The sequence below is a fragment of the Carassius auratus genome, chromosome 14, assembly GCF_003368295.1.
Source record: "Carassius auratus strain Wakin chromosome 14, ASM336829v1, whole genome shotgun sequence".
Classification (NCBI taxonomy): domain Eukaryota; kingdom Metazoa; phylum Chordata; class Actinopteri; order Cypriniformes; family Cyprinidae; genus Carassius; species Carassius auratus.
The window spans coordinates 3,237,761-3,253,272 of NC_039256.1; the positions used below are offsets into that span (position 1 = coordinate 3,237,761).

A 15,512-nucleotide genomic window follows, 5' to 3' on the forward strand; every position below is an offset into this window, starting at 1 on the left:
AAAAAAACTTTACTTTTTGTGTACTTTTAAGAAATGTGCTTTATGTACCTCTCAGAAATATACTTAAAATGACATGTAAGTATAATTGTCTTTTGTTATATGGTAGAGTGCAGTATTACGTACAGAAGCAAGCCCAGAAGAAACCGAAACAACAGTTGCTTCCACATGTATCATCAGCCATAAAACAGCATCAAACATTACAGCTTTGGGTGTTAACTGACCTCATACACGTTTTGATTATTATTCTGAATCAAATTCATATTCTTTTTTTTAGCTTTTTATTCAAAATGTTGATTATTTATTATTTATTTATTTGTTTTATTTATGAAACTCATGCACAGACAAGTGTTTATAAAGAACACATGAAGCTAGAATAAAATGTCTTCGTTTACAAGCAGAGAAACTGTTCTTTCTTTGGTTTTGCATGTTCAGATATTCATGTAACAAAATATATACAAATTAATATCTAAATAGGGGTAGTAGTATACACTAAGTTCACTTTGGTATAATTGCAGTACAAACTCAAAGTTTGCTACTGTTGTTCTTGAATCATACTTAAAAGTATACGTTTATATACAGTACTAGAAAATGGTCCAATTTAGTCCCAAGGAGTATCGACACAAGTATACTACTATAACACTGATACATGTATATTGGCTACATAAAGTATACTTAAAAATATACTTGAACTTTACTTAAGTATACTTAATATAATACACTTGAAGTACAATACAAATACATACTGGAACTCATTCAAGAAGTATACTTTTAATATGAATGCAAAGCAATGTAATGCTGGCAATATTTTCTTCCTTTCAAAACTGCTTGGTTTGCTGCTTCTGTTCAGCCTGCAGAGATCTCACAGGAAAATGGAAAATATTCCTCATTCATGCAATCATTAATATTAATAAAATGCATATTACAGCACCAGAGACCATTTCCACTTGCACAATAATTACATTCCCACATTTGCAGTGTCCTCTTTTAATTATCCATTTTCTAAACATGTAGGGCAATGAGCCTGCAGCAGCAGCTGGAGATTCACGAGACCGTGTTTTCATATCGCTGATGGGAGTTTCATTAGAAGTATATCCACCCAAACAGTATATGCTGTTCTTTTGTCATCTTTTTCTTTGTGTGTTTCTTTTAAGTGTAGGTAAATTAAATGGAGGGATGTTGAAAGGTTCCTTCACGGGGCAAGATAACACAACCACTCCTGGAAGGAAGTACCATTAAAGAGAAGAATGAAGACCCTTTCATTCCTGCCACAGTCACAGGTGAAATCATTACTCAGTTGAGTCAGGCCATCATCTGTGTGAATTAAGACTTGAGAGTGATGGTTCTGATGAAGAGGCTGTGTGCTACTAGCACGACGTCACATCAGTGGTTATTAATATATCATATATCTGCTATTAGTTAATAGAAGTACACTCGCATACAAATGAGCTCAAAGCTGTCAGAGATGGACTCAATGTTACAAATACATGTTGAGTCGAGGGCATGAGCATCCTGAGAACTCATCACACAGAACTGTAGCATCACACTCGTATAAAAGACAAAAGTCCATGTTGTTCTCTGTATGTGTGTGTGTGTGTGTGTGAGAGAGAGAGAAGGACTCACCGAGCTGGACGTCTATCACGCTGGTCTGTCTCTCTGAGGGGAACAGGACCTTTGGGGGTCTGCTTGTGAGAAGTGCTGCAAAACAGTAAACACACATTAAAATAGGACACTGAATGAAACACACATCTCAATAACGGGTTAGGGTTAGGTTTGCGTGAGTTGGACATGCACAAGCTGTATAACGGAGAACGCTAGATTCATTGTAAACCGTGAACACAAAACAGATGAACACTAATATAAAAACAGGAAAACAGCATCAACAACAACAAAATATAATATTTCAATTTAGCAAAGATTCAATGTCTTTGTTTTTGCCTACTTTCAGAGCAAAACTCACCTTATAAACTGGACTAACATCAAATCTCAAACAGACCGATCATTTATATCACCACTAAATGTAAACTCAGTCTGTGAACTGCTCAGTTGGACTGTTAGCTGTAAGATACAGTATCATAAACATCCATGCTATGAACTTCTGTGGAGCCGCTTTAAAACAATGTGTATTGTGAAAAGCGTTTGAAAAAATAAGTAAAATACACACAGACATTAATCAAGTGCTAGTACACTTGAATATGTGTGCATTTGAATGTTTTTGTATGATTCTGTTACTGTGTTGGATCTCAACCTGACATCTAAACCTGAATCACTATCTGCTGACCGCTGAGCAAATGATCAGCACAAACAGGCTTAGGTTTGGTTTCTTGGGATCCCCTCACAAGGAGAGTTGGCTATATAAATGTTTATCATTTTGATAGTCTTGTCTCTATCTGTGTCGTATCTTAATAGGAGCTCTGTGGAAGGAGTGAGGGTTGAGGTGACAGCTCATCCATCTTCCAGGGCAGCTGCAGCTTTAGCATGCAAATCAAGCCATCATTCACGTCAACAGAAGACCACACGCTCTGAATCCACAGATCCTCCGCTGATGAACCTGTGGTCACGAAGGCTTAGGGATCTTTAGGAACGTGTTGATGCTTTTATAGCACGGTGAACAGGACCAGTTTTCTCCTCTCTCTGCATTGTATTTGTACAGTGTCTCTGGAGCAATGCAATTACTTACAATCATGCAAAACCCACAGCACTATTTATTTTGCTGACTTCAAATTTTGCACGGGCAGAATTACTGTTTAACAGCTCCATTTATTAACAAATAAACAGAGCTAGGAAAATTAAGTGCTCTTGAAGTTGAAATTGCATTGTTGGGAGTTTAACTGGCTCTGCTGATTAAATAAATCTTTAGCCCAAATCTCTGCGACAACAGGCTTTTAGCCTCCAACCTACATTCTCTGTTCTCCTCTTCCAGCTACAGACAGAAACTACCCTAACTTGACCTGCTATCTGAGTGTGACCTCAGGGGTGACACGAGATCCTGACTGACTGAATCTTTTTAGACAGCTCTATGAGCCATTATCAGTCAAGCTATAATACTGAAGCACACAGAGTTCCAGCACTGAAGGGTCAGAATCAGCGATGGATCCCCAACGCTCTCCCTGTGCTGTACTTCACCAGCTCCTCTCACTTCTGCTGCATCCATCAAACCACCGACAGAATCTACCAACAACAAAAATACTTTCTCACTCGTGCAGAACTGATTCTATATTAATATTCTATATTCAAACACTGGAATATTCAAATTATTGACTTTTTTGCAATAATTAAATCAATAATTAAAGTATAAAACAGACTTGATAGGCTCAATTTATTTACCAATGCTTTTCTGCTTATGTGAAGTAGATGCCGAAGTCTGTTTCGTTCGTTTGGTTTTGTTTTACTGAACCGAGTGTTTCACTTGTACACTTTTAGCTTGTGCTGCACTGAATTTGCATTTCATTCCACTTAACGCATATTCATTTCTTTCGGCATGAATAGATCATTCATGTGCAAACTGCATCTCGTTTCACTTTCTCTTTAAATACTTTATACTAAACAAAGTGTCAGTATGAAGATGGATTCCACTTCAAGCAGAAGCAAACCGATACCTTGAGATGTTAGTGTTTACTTTGGTGAAGTGCTGACATTTGATGTTACTTAACTACAGGAAAGTGTTCATCAGTTGTCCTCAGGCAGAGCTTAAAAGGGAGTTTAAAGATCTGTGAAAAAATCTCTCTACTGAGAATTGCTCAAACACTCAGAGTATCAGGCAGCAGACAGAAACGAAGATTCATACACAAGTCTTCTACAGGACTATCTATTGATCTGTGCTTCAGGCCTAGCAGAAAGTGTATGGGAGATCTTGAAACGGTGCTTGTCCTGGCCGTCAGACTCACAGCAGTGACAGTGGATCTGTATCTCTCTTTCTGAAGCCAGCACCAGCTGTCCTCAGGGTCCAGATCCGCCATGACACCTGACCCATCTGGACCCATCACTTCCTCTCCGCACACGAGGACATCGTGCCCCTTCATTCACATGCACACTTCAATATAACTCCTCCAAACACTGCTGACCCCACTCGGCTCAACTTCCATTTCCACGCTTCCCATGCCTCCTGTAGACACAGTGCCAGTTTACAGTTGTCATCCAGTAGTGAGATTAACTGATTTAGATTATTGTACAAAAATAAACAGCTTTAACAACTCATGAATCCAACTCATGAATATAGAACATTATAGCAACTGGTGATAATAACATACAGGACAAATGTATTTGTTGTCAACAGTTCAGAAGATCTGCATCTGTAATAAAACAAATAATGTGAATAATCGTGAATGATGGCCCCCTGTAGTGAATCCATGCATTTTTGTAAGATTAATATCCAGATTTCAAATGTACTAAACACTTTTTTTTTACATCTGCTGGCCGTCTAGGCGGAAGATGGAAGACGTATGCGTCCCATGCTCCTCTTGGAAATGTAGGAGCAAAGGAAACAAAGTTTCCTTACTTCAGCAAAGGAAAACTAGTCTCCTCTTGGCTTACTTCGAAATCCTCCAACATTTTTCTCAATAAATCCTCGTTTTGTGCCTCTAATTTGTGACCAGCGTTTTGTTTTGTTCTCTCTCCGCACTCGTCTCTAACCATGCAGCGCTGATACACTATGGAATCTGCCTTCAAGTCTTCCGGTTCTCCACAGTCAGCAGAAGTGATAAAAAACGGGTTTATTACATTTGAAATCTGGATATTTATCTTACAAAAATGCATGGATTCACAACAGGGGGGCTTTATTCACACCCCGGAGTCTTGTGAGGGACGTTTTATTACAGATGCAGATCTTCTGAACTGTTGACAACAAACAACCGCTTACCCCATTGAAAGACTTGGAAGAACAAGGACAGTTTTTAATATAACTCCAATTGGATTATTCTGAAATAAGAAAGTCTCACACACCTAGGATGCTTCGAGGGAGAGTAGAAGATGGACGAATTTTCATTCTCAGGTGAACTTACCCTTTAAGGCTGGGTTTCGTTCAAAACTGTTCGATATCAATATGATACCTTGACTTTGATATTGGTTCCTGAACAATACTTTTTTGAATAGCAATTTGATGAAATCTGTTATAACAAGATTTACACATTACATCAGAGATATATAAAGTACTAGAGAACCATACTTGAGTAAAAGTACAAGTGCTCTATAAAAAAAGTGACTTGAGTAGAAGTAAAAGTGCTCTTTAAGCACCACACTTAAGTAGAAGTACTAAAGTATTCAACATTTTTTGTACTTAAGTATTGCAGGTAGTCTATTTTAAAATGTATTACTCAAGTACTGAAAGTACAAGTACAAGTATTGTGTTATGTAGTTATTAAAGAATGTAGTCAAAAGTTTGAACATATTGTTTTTACTATTTCAAATGATTAACCTAAAGGACAATAACAATTCCTTTGACTGTAACTTCTTGTAAACAAAAAAGGTTACTAGGGTTAGTTAGCCCAATTTGCAAAATTATAACATTAATAACTCACCCTCATGTCGTTCCAAACCCGTAAGACATCAGAGGGTCATTTAGAATTTTTTGAAGTCTCGAAAATACATTTTGGTCCAAAAATAGCAAAAACTACGACTTTATTCAGCATTGTCTTCTCTTCCGTGTCTGTTGTAAGACAGTTAAAAACAAAGCAGTTTGTGATATCTGGTTCGCGAACGAATCATTCGATGTAACCGGATCTTCTTGAAACGATGCGCATTAATCCACAGATGAATTAAGCTGTTAACTTGTTTAATGTGTCTGACACTCCCTCTGAGTTAAAACAAACCAATATCCCGGAGTAATTCATTGACTCAAACAGTACACTGACTGAACTGATGTGAAGAGAGAACTGAAGATGAACACCGAGCCGAGCCAGATAATGACTCGTTCACGAGTCAAGAACCGTTTCTGTCAGACGCGTCTGATTCGTGAACCGAGGAGCTGATGATACTGCGCATGTGTGATTTAGCGTGAAGCAAACCGACACACAGAGCGTCTGGAACCGAACTGATTCTTTTGGTGATTGATTCTGAACTGATTCTGTGCTAATGTTATGAGCCCATGTGCAGTCAACGCCAATGACGCCATTGCATCGAGCGCAAAAGAATCGGTGAACTGTTTTCTTCAACTGGTTTATTGAATCGAACTATCAGAAAGAACTATAACGTTACTGGTCATCCGAGAACCGATGCAACCGGTTCTTGACTCGTGAACGAGTCATTATCTGGCTCGGCTCGGTGTTCATCTCTCTCTTCACAGCAGTTCAGTCAGCACGCGCAGTCTCGCTTGATTCGCTTAATGATGTGCCAGCTTCATCAAACCTGCCATCTACAGTTCTGGCAGTGGTTTGTAATGGAATGATTCGTAACATTATTATAATTGTAACGAGTAACGATGCAGCACATAAAAAAAATATCGGAGTAAAAGTATTAAACTCAACGAAAATATGTACCGAAGTAAAAGTGGAAGTAGGAGAAAAAAATAATACTCTAGTAAAGTACAGATACCGCCTTTTAGTACTTAAGTACAGTAGTGAAGTAGTTCTACTTCGTTACTATAAATCTCTGCATTACATTAATAGTTTTTCTTTTTTCAGTTTTTTTTTTTTTCTTCGTTTTTTTTATAAGCATGAGCCCCATCAGACTGGTCGTGCCGGAGGCGTTGCAACAATATATAGTGATATTCTTAAATACAGTTGCTCCTTTACGCTTAAGGAAGGTTAAGGAAACCACCATGGTATAATGAGCATACTCGCACCCTAAAGAAAAAACAAAACTAGAGGTATTTCGTATTGGTTGGCGGGAAAGTAACTTATCCTACAGAAAAGCATTAAAAACTGCTAGATCCGATTGGTTTTCTTCTCTTTTAGAAGAAAACAAACATAACCCCAGGTATTTATTAAATGCAGTGGCTAAATTAACAAAAAATAAAGCCTCAACAAGTGTTGACATTCCCCAACATCATAAATGGTAAATGGACTGCATTTATATAGTGCTTTCAACAGACCACATGGCCATCCAAAGCACTTTACAAGTTGCCTCACATTCACCCATTCACACACCGACTGCGGTGTCTGCCATTCAAGGCACATCCAGCTCGTCGGGAGCAGCTGGGGTTAGTTGTCTTGCTCAAGGACACCTCGACACTTGGTCAGGTGGAGCCGGGGATTGAACCACCAACCTTCCGGTTTGTAGACAACCTACACGAACCAATGAGCCACTGCTGTCCCACTTATCATAGCTGTAATGACTATTCTAAAATCGATACTATTAGAGATTAAATTGCAACCATTCAGCCGTCAGCTACAGTTTCGCATCAGACAGTGCACTATAGACCCCCTGAGGAACAGTTCCACTCATTCTCTACTATAGGAGAGGAAGAATTGTATAAACTTGTTAAATCATCTAAACCAACAACATGTATGTTAGACCCTATACCATCTAAGCTCCTAAAAGAGGTGCTTCCAGAAGTCATAGGTCCTCTTCTGACTATTATTAATTCCTCATTGTCATTAGGATATGTCCCCAAAACCTTCAAACTGGCTGTTATTAAGCCTCTCATAAAAAAAACCACAACTTGACCCCAGAGAACTAGTTAATGATAGACCGACCTCGAATCTCCCTTTTCTGTCCAAGATACTAGAAAAGGTGGTATCCTCACAATTATATTCCTTCTTAGAGAAAAATAGTATATGTGAGGATTTCCAGTCAGGATTTAGACCGTATCATAGTACTGAGACTGCTCTCCTTAGAGTTACAAATGACCTGCACTTCCTTTCCATTACAATATGAACACACATCTGAAGAGCAGTGCTGGTAAACACCCACAAACTCTCAAACAAGGCTCATTTTCCCCGTTGTGTAGTTATTCTCCTGAGTGCCTCGGGGTGTGCATCTCACACACATGCTCTGCACCCTTTTATTGCCCTTCACAGGCTCTCACCCACTCTCTCTTCAATTCCTTCTGAAGGTAATATGGTAATACTAGAGTCATTACTTGGTTATCCATGATTTTCCCTTTAGAATACTGCTCCAGATGAGTAATAATTCTTTAAGAAGGATGTAGTAACACTGGAGTCATTACTAGTGGACGCAGTGTGAGAAAACAACCAGCCTATAATGGTAAAAATCCACAACCTAGTTTTTTTTATAATCCCAATAAATCATAAACAGTCTCTCCACATGAGCAGTTCCAGATTTCTCCTTATATACACATCATAGTCATTGAAAGTCCGCCCATTAGTGACGCTCTCTGCACTATTAGCGTATACACAGCCCTGAGTGAGAAGCAGCGGTCCATCATTACTGTTCTCTTGCTGTAGCTGTAACATTTGACGCCGGACTGCCTCACAAAACAAGGGTCAGTTCACCGCTGGATTTGTGTAAAGATTGCTTCTGAAAGAGGGATCGATACCAACACTTCGTCTGCAAACGTCCAGACTCCAGACAAAGTAAGCATCACGTATCATATTTTGTTTTCCAAAAGAGCTTCTTGGCTCTTTGTAAGGCTAATGTTGCTAAAGCTATAATTGTCTTTACCTGTTTTCACTAATGCTGTCTTCATGTGCTACCAGAATGATCATGAATAGGAATGTGCTAGTTAAAAATTGCATTAGGAAGCAATGTGAGGTCAGTAACATGGTTACCACCAGTTAAACCCTAACAAGTGAGCATGAGCCCTTGAAGTTCCGCCTTCTTCTGAAAAGGGAGGCGGGAGCACAGACTCATTTGCATTTAAAGGAGACAAACACAAAAAAGAGTGCCTTTTGGCTCATACCATAATAGTGGCCATTTCAACAAGCTATACAAAATTATCTGTGGGGTATTTTGAGCTTACACTTCACATACACATTCTTGGGACATCAGACTTATTTTGCATCTTGAAAAAAGGCATAATAGGACATCTTTAATTTTTCTATGAACTCTACGCAGTGCTTTATATGATTACTATAATCAATTTCTGTATAGACTATTATAGGAGAAGATGTTTAATTGTTATTTATTAAAAAAAAATTATGAACACACAGACAGCCCCCCCCCCTCAAAAAAAAAAAAAATTATTTATTTATTTTTGGGTTTGTCTACTGACACTGGGACAAACAACACTGAGTAAGACAAACATATTTTAGACAGACCGCTTACTGAAGACACAGAAGTTGACATCGTCTGGTCCGAGAGCTATTTAGAGAACTTCCTGGATATGACATCATATGTTATGGGAAGACGTCCCGCTGTGCTATTGGACTGATCTCACACATGCTTTTAAGACACAATCACGTAGAAGTGCCACTTCTGATAAAGCATAAGGTTTCTTGAAGGAGAACTATGGCTTAATTATTATTATTATTATTATTATTATTATTATTATCATTATCATTATTATTGTCTCTCAGGACAAAAACACTGATTAACACCTTGTATTTAGGCATACGTCCAAATTTATATACAGTCTTGTTCAAAATAATAGCAGTACAATGTGACTAACCAGAATAATCAAGGTTTTTCGTATATTTTTTTATTGCTACGTGGCAAACAAGTTACCAGTAGGTTCAGTAGATTGTCAGAAAACAAATGAGACCCAGCACTCATGATATGCACGCTCTTAAGGCTGTGCAATTGGGCAATTAGTTGAAGTAGTTGAAAGGGGTGTGTTCAAAAAAATAGCAGTGTGGCATTCAATCACTGAGGTCATCAATTTTGTGAAGAAACAGGTGTGAATCAGGTGGCCCCTATTTAAGGATGAAGCCAACACTTGTTGAACATGCATTTGAAAGCTGAGGAAAATGGGTCGTTCAAGACATTGTTCAGAAGAACAGCGTACTTTGATTAAAAAGTTGATTAGAGAGGGGAAAACCTATAAAGAGGTGCAAGAAATGATAGGCTGTTCAGCTAAAATGATCTCCAATGCCTTAAAATGGAGAGCAAAACCAGAGAGACGTGGAAGAAAACGGAAGACAACCATCAAAATGGATAGAAGAATAACCAGAATGGCAAAGGCTCAGCCAATGATCACCTCCAGGATGATCAAAGACAGTCTGGAGTTACCTGTAAGTACTGTGACAGTTAGAAGACGTCTGTGTGAAGCTAATCTATTTTCAAGAATCCCCCGCAAAGTCCCTCTGTTAAAAAAAAGGCATGTGCAGAAGAGGTTACAATTTGCCAAAGAACACATCAACTGGCCTAAAGAGAAATGGAGGAACATTTTGTGGACTGATGAGAGTAAAATTGTTCTTTTTGGGTCCAAGGGCCACAGGCAGTTTGTGAGACGACCCCCAAACTCTGAATTCAAGCCACAGTACACAGTGAAGACAGTGAAGCATGGAGGTGCAAGCATCATGATATGGGCATGTTTCTCCTACTATGGTGTTGGGCCTATTTATCACATACCAGGGATCATGGATCAGTTTGCATATGTTAAAATACTTGAAGAGGTCATGTTGCCCTATGCTGAAGAGGACATGCCCTTGAAATGGTTGTTTCAACAAGACAATGACCCAAAACACACTAGTAAACGGGCAAAGTCTTGGTTCCAAACCAACAAAATTAATGTTATGGAGTGGCCAGCCCAATCTCCAGACCTTAATCCAATTGAGAACTTGTGGGGTGATATCAAAAATGCTGTTTCTGAAGCAAAACCAAGAAATGTGAATGAATTGTGGAATGTTGTTAAAGAATCATGGAGTGGAATAACAGCTGAGAGGTGCCACAAGTTGGTTGACTCCATGCCACACAGATGTCAAGCAGTTTTAAAAAACTGTGGTCATACAACTAAATATTAGTTTAGTGATTCACAGGATTGCTAAATCCCAGAAAAAAAAAAATGTTTGGACAAAATAGTTTTGAGTTTGTACAGTCAAAGGTAGACACTGCTATTTTTTTGAACACACCCCTTTCAACTAATTGCCCAATTGCACAGCCTTAAGAGCGTGCATATCATGAATGCTGGGTCTTGTTTGTTTTCTGACAATCTACTGAACCTACTGGTAACTTGTTTGCCACGTAGCAATAAAAAATATACTAAAAACCTTGATTATTCTGGTTAGTCACATTGTACTGCTATTATTTTGAACAATACTGTATATATTTTTTCTACTTTTGACTGATCAGAACACATGGAACAGAGTGTTATTTCACTGATATAATGACAGACAGCAACAAAGATAATGCATGAAAATGTTTTATCTTCAATGTCTTTCAAAAAGTCTTCATCAGAAACATCAAACTGATACTAATTTTTTTTCAGTGGATTCAAAGGTAGGCAGTTTTGCTTTACTGTACGTCTGAGCTGTGATTTTTAAATCCACTCAAGAAAAGAGAGGATTACTGGCATGACTGTGTAGTCTCCATTTAGGAAAGCATTATAAGCAGACTAAACTGAAGCTCCTACGCAAGCCCTTACACTGAGTTGTGCTGCGGCAACTGAAAATAGCCCATGAAAAGCTGCTTATGCAATTGTAGATGTGTGGGGCCCTTGAGAGCATCTCCCCGCCGCTTCCAGATCCAGCCCAGCCAGATGAACTATGGGTGCTTACTGGAGCATGTGTGGGAAGAACAAATCGAGAATATACTGCAATAAGACAGGAAATGCTTGTGGGATCTGGGACCCAATCATGAATCAAAATTAGATGAAACTACAAAAAAGTACAAAAACACTGCTTGAACGTGAACTGCCTGAAGAAACATTTCCATTCACTTCACAATTCTTTACCTGCTGGGAGTCAGACGCCAAGTCTTTGTTCATATATGTGAGATATGTAAATGTACGGAATATATATTTAAAAAAATATATGAATGTTTTTAATATATTAAGAAAAATACAAAAATTGCTACAAATGTATAAAAAAAAAAAAACGTTTATATAAATATATCTTCAAACATATATTGTATCAAATATATTTTAGCTATCTTATATACCTGTATATATATATATATAGAGAGAGAGAGAGAGAGATATAGACACACACACACACACACACGGAGTGGACTGGATTTCACCTTCTGCTGAGAGTTCCTTACACTGACAGAACTGTCATGAAAGTTTCATGTGGATTATGGCACACTCTTCTGTAAAGAGTCTGAAAGCATAAGGTTATTTCATCACGCTCATTCTCTCCAGGCTGAGGCAGCATTTCTATGGTGACAGAAGGTCATATGATTTGAAATTATGCTTTCCAAAATAGAATACATTCAGCAATAAAAGCTTGGGTCAGAAGTTTTAAAACATGTGTGATTTAATGCTGTTTTATTCTGAGCTGAAGCTTGTGTTTGCTAAAGCAATAAGCCACAGCATAAAGCTGAGAGTGTAAAACCCTCTTGACCATGGTAAAATCACTGTACTTCTTGGTCATATAAACTGGAAGTGACAGCAATGTTCAGTACATAACTGGACAATTATTAATAATAAAAACCTGAATAATAATTCTTTGCAATCTGTGCAAGAAACTTCTCAGGATGAACCGATTGTTGTGACAGATTGTATTAACAACCTCATCAGCCAGATGAAATGATTTGACTAGCACTCAAAACACAGTGAAAAACTCCCAAATCAAAGCTATTGTCAGCAATAAACATTTTAAGACATTTGGAATTGATTATACACAGGCTAGGATAGGAGCTGAAAAAACAGTGACATTTTTGTTTGTAAATATGACCACAGACTATATCATATTGAATATATAAATAATGCACTCAGTTAAAAGATATCTTCTTAAATAACAAAATCTAAATATAATAAGCAGTTGGCACAGCAGATACTTCAGTGCATGTTTTAATGAGCGCGAACTGTGGCACACGCACTTGCAATAAACACAATGCCTGCTTTTCTTTCTTTCTGCCTGCCAACTGAATTCTCCCTGAGCCAGCAGATACATCTGATGCCTCGCCAGCACACTCTCCCAGCATCATTAACACACGTCTGCACGGGACACTTCTTTTTATTCCACTACCTTTTTATTTAAGTGAAAAATACAAGTTTCCACACTCACCTCAACAAACATCATGCAGTATTTTTGGACACACTAAATGACTTTGGGGAAGTTTTCACCAAAAAACCGAAACTGGCAGCACAGTGTTTCATGAAATATGAAATATTCCCTGTTTCAGAAATATGTTGATTGAGCAGTTGTACACACACACACGCGCACGCACACGCACACGCACACACACACACATCCATTTATGACTCACAGACACACTCATTTGAAATACAACACACAGTATATAGATCTCTAACAGGCTATGCCACACATATTTGCGTTTAACCTACTGTTAGATTGGATATGTATTTTATTGGCCCCAGTATATATATATGGCACACATCAGGAGGAAGCTGCTCAAATGAAGCTGGACTAATACTGACATTATTCTTTACACACTAAGTTAATTGTCATCCTGTGACTGAAATGACAGCGGCTCCAATAATTCTTTCATAAGAATCAAGCACATGATTCCCAGAGTCACACCAATGAACAGGATCAGTAAGTGTCTGGCCGCAGAGTACACGACTGACCAAAGGATCAGGTCATAGAGCCTGAAGGAAGCGAGCGCAGCACTTCACAGCATTGAGAGAGTGGAGGACAGCCACAGAGATTTGGGACAAATTGGTGTAGAGACTGAAGGATTGGTGCTCGCAGAGCACTTCAAACTCCTCTGGGACAGCAGCACTTTAGCAAAGACAAGCCCAAAGAGCCTTCAAGACTACGAAGTGAGCCACGGGTCCATTTGAACAGAGATGTACTCCAAACAAAAGGGAATCTCTTAGTTCATCAAATACAACACTTTCATGCTGATTACAAACTCCACTGATGCATTAACAAGTAAATATGAGTCAATTCTGAGTCCTTTGCACATAAACCATACACATTAAAAGAGTTAACCAAAGGCAAAGCTTCCACAAGAAGAACTGTTCCTAGTAAGAGTAGTGTCTGTCACTAAAAGTTATGTTGTGACCACATTAGTGGTCTCACTCGGAAGCCCCAGTGTCGTCATAACTTAACGTCCCCTTTTCCCAACAATACATTAAATGGGTTAACATTATTGATTTTTCTTTTATGCCAAAAATCATTAGGATGTTAAGTAAAGATCATGTTCCATGAAGATATTTTGTACATTTCCTACTGTAAATATAGAAAAAATTGATTATCATTAGTAAAATGCATTGCTAAGAATTTCATTTGAAAAACTTTAAAGATCTCTATCAAATATTGTCCTACTAACAACCCATTCATCAACGGAAAGCTTATTTATACAAATTTCAGATGATGTATAAATCTTAATTTCAAAACATTGACCCTTATGACTGGTTTTGTGGTACAGTGTCACATATTTTCTAATATAATATACATACAAGCTGTATCTACCGTGTTACAATAATTCCATGTATTCCAGTGAATACGCATCTAAATGCTACAGAATATCATGAGATTCTAGACTGTTGAACTGCTTAAGGAGGGAAATGGTGCATATATGACAAAGCGAGGTCATCAGAGAGCTCAGGCATTTTCAACACAGACTCTATCTCTGGAACATCACTGTATGCTGTGTAAATGAGTCTGATTCACAGAACTGACTAGAAAATTAGAATCGTTTCGTTATTAATTGGCATTCAACATGTCTATTAATTTGCCAATTTTCTCAAATGCCTGTAACATGGACAACTTCAAATCACATATTAGGAAAGATATTATCATAAATGGAATTTTAAAATGGGAAGAAAATGAAATTGGAAATCTCTCAAACAAAGCATTTAATCAACGATAGCTGACATTTAGTTAGCGAGACATCAGGATATAGAAACCAACAGCCAGATCTCACTAGAAACCTGTGACTTTGCATACATTTGTGTCAAAGTCCTGAGAGACCTGCATCCTCTAGGGGTCGCCATGGGGAACGCCTTGTCATGACCCATGTCTCAAGAATACATTGAAAAAACACCAAGTTGGCCGGCGAAAGCCCCTGACGTTCCTACCGGTGTGAATATAGATAAATAGGCGCCAGGAGAACACGTCGTTCACTTCTTCGTCTGAAGCTTCCGTCCGAAGCATGGTAGGAAGCTAGAGGACGTAGTGTCTCATTCCCTACTCAGGGAACCATGGTTACATTCTTAACCTGAGATGTTTCCTTTCAAGGGAACTTCAAACTGCTTCCTCTAGGGGTCACTATAGGGAGCGGTATACCCACACCACCATGCTGAGTGGAGTGCAGGCCAGAATCATGGCAAACACTAAGTACCAACTCAACCATTTCCATGGGAGTTGCCCCTGGCAAGTTAGACGGCTATTCATGACATAATCCCTTACGGCAAAAGGCCTAGACTACATTTATACTAAGTCTTGGCTGTCACACAGGTGCTACCGCTTGCTCTTGCACTGTCTCAACAGATCCAAAGTAGCAACACCCTGTTTAGATAGGTATTTCAGAACATACACAAAGCTTAGCATGTGAACTTAATGCTTCCTAAAGATCGCTCTTACCATGTTCAGATGCACGCTTAAAAC

The 15,512-nt window shown here is 38.5% G+C and overlaps 1 protein-coding gene across 1 annotated transcript in view; it reads right to left on the minus strand.

Moving 5' to 3' along the window:
• The window catches only part of LOC113113440 (X-linked interleukin-1 receptor accessory protein-like 2), a 188,188-nt gene that overhangs the window by 18,669 nt on the left and 154,007 nt on the right, over positions 1–15,512 (minus strand). The window contains exon 6 of the mRNA XM_026279625.1: positions 1,621–1,695. Coding sequence (XP_026135410.1) covers positions 1,621–1,695 — 75 coding nt within the window. The remainder of the gene's footprint in view (positions 1–1,620; positions 1,696–15,512) is intronic.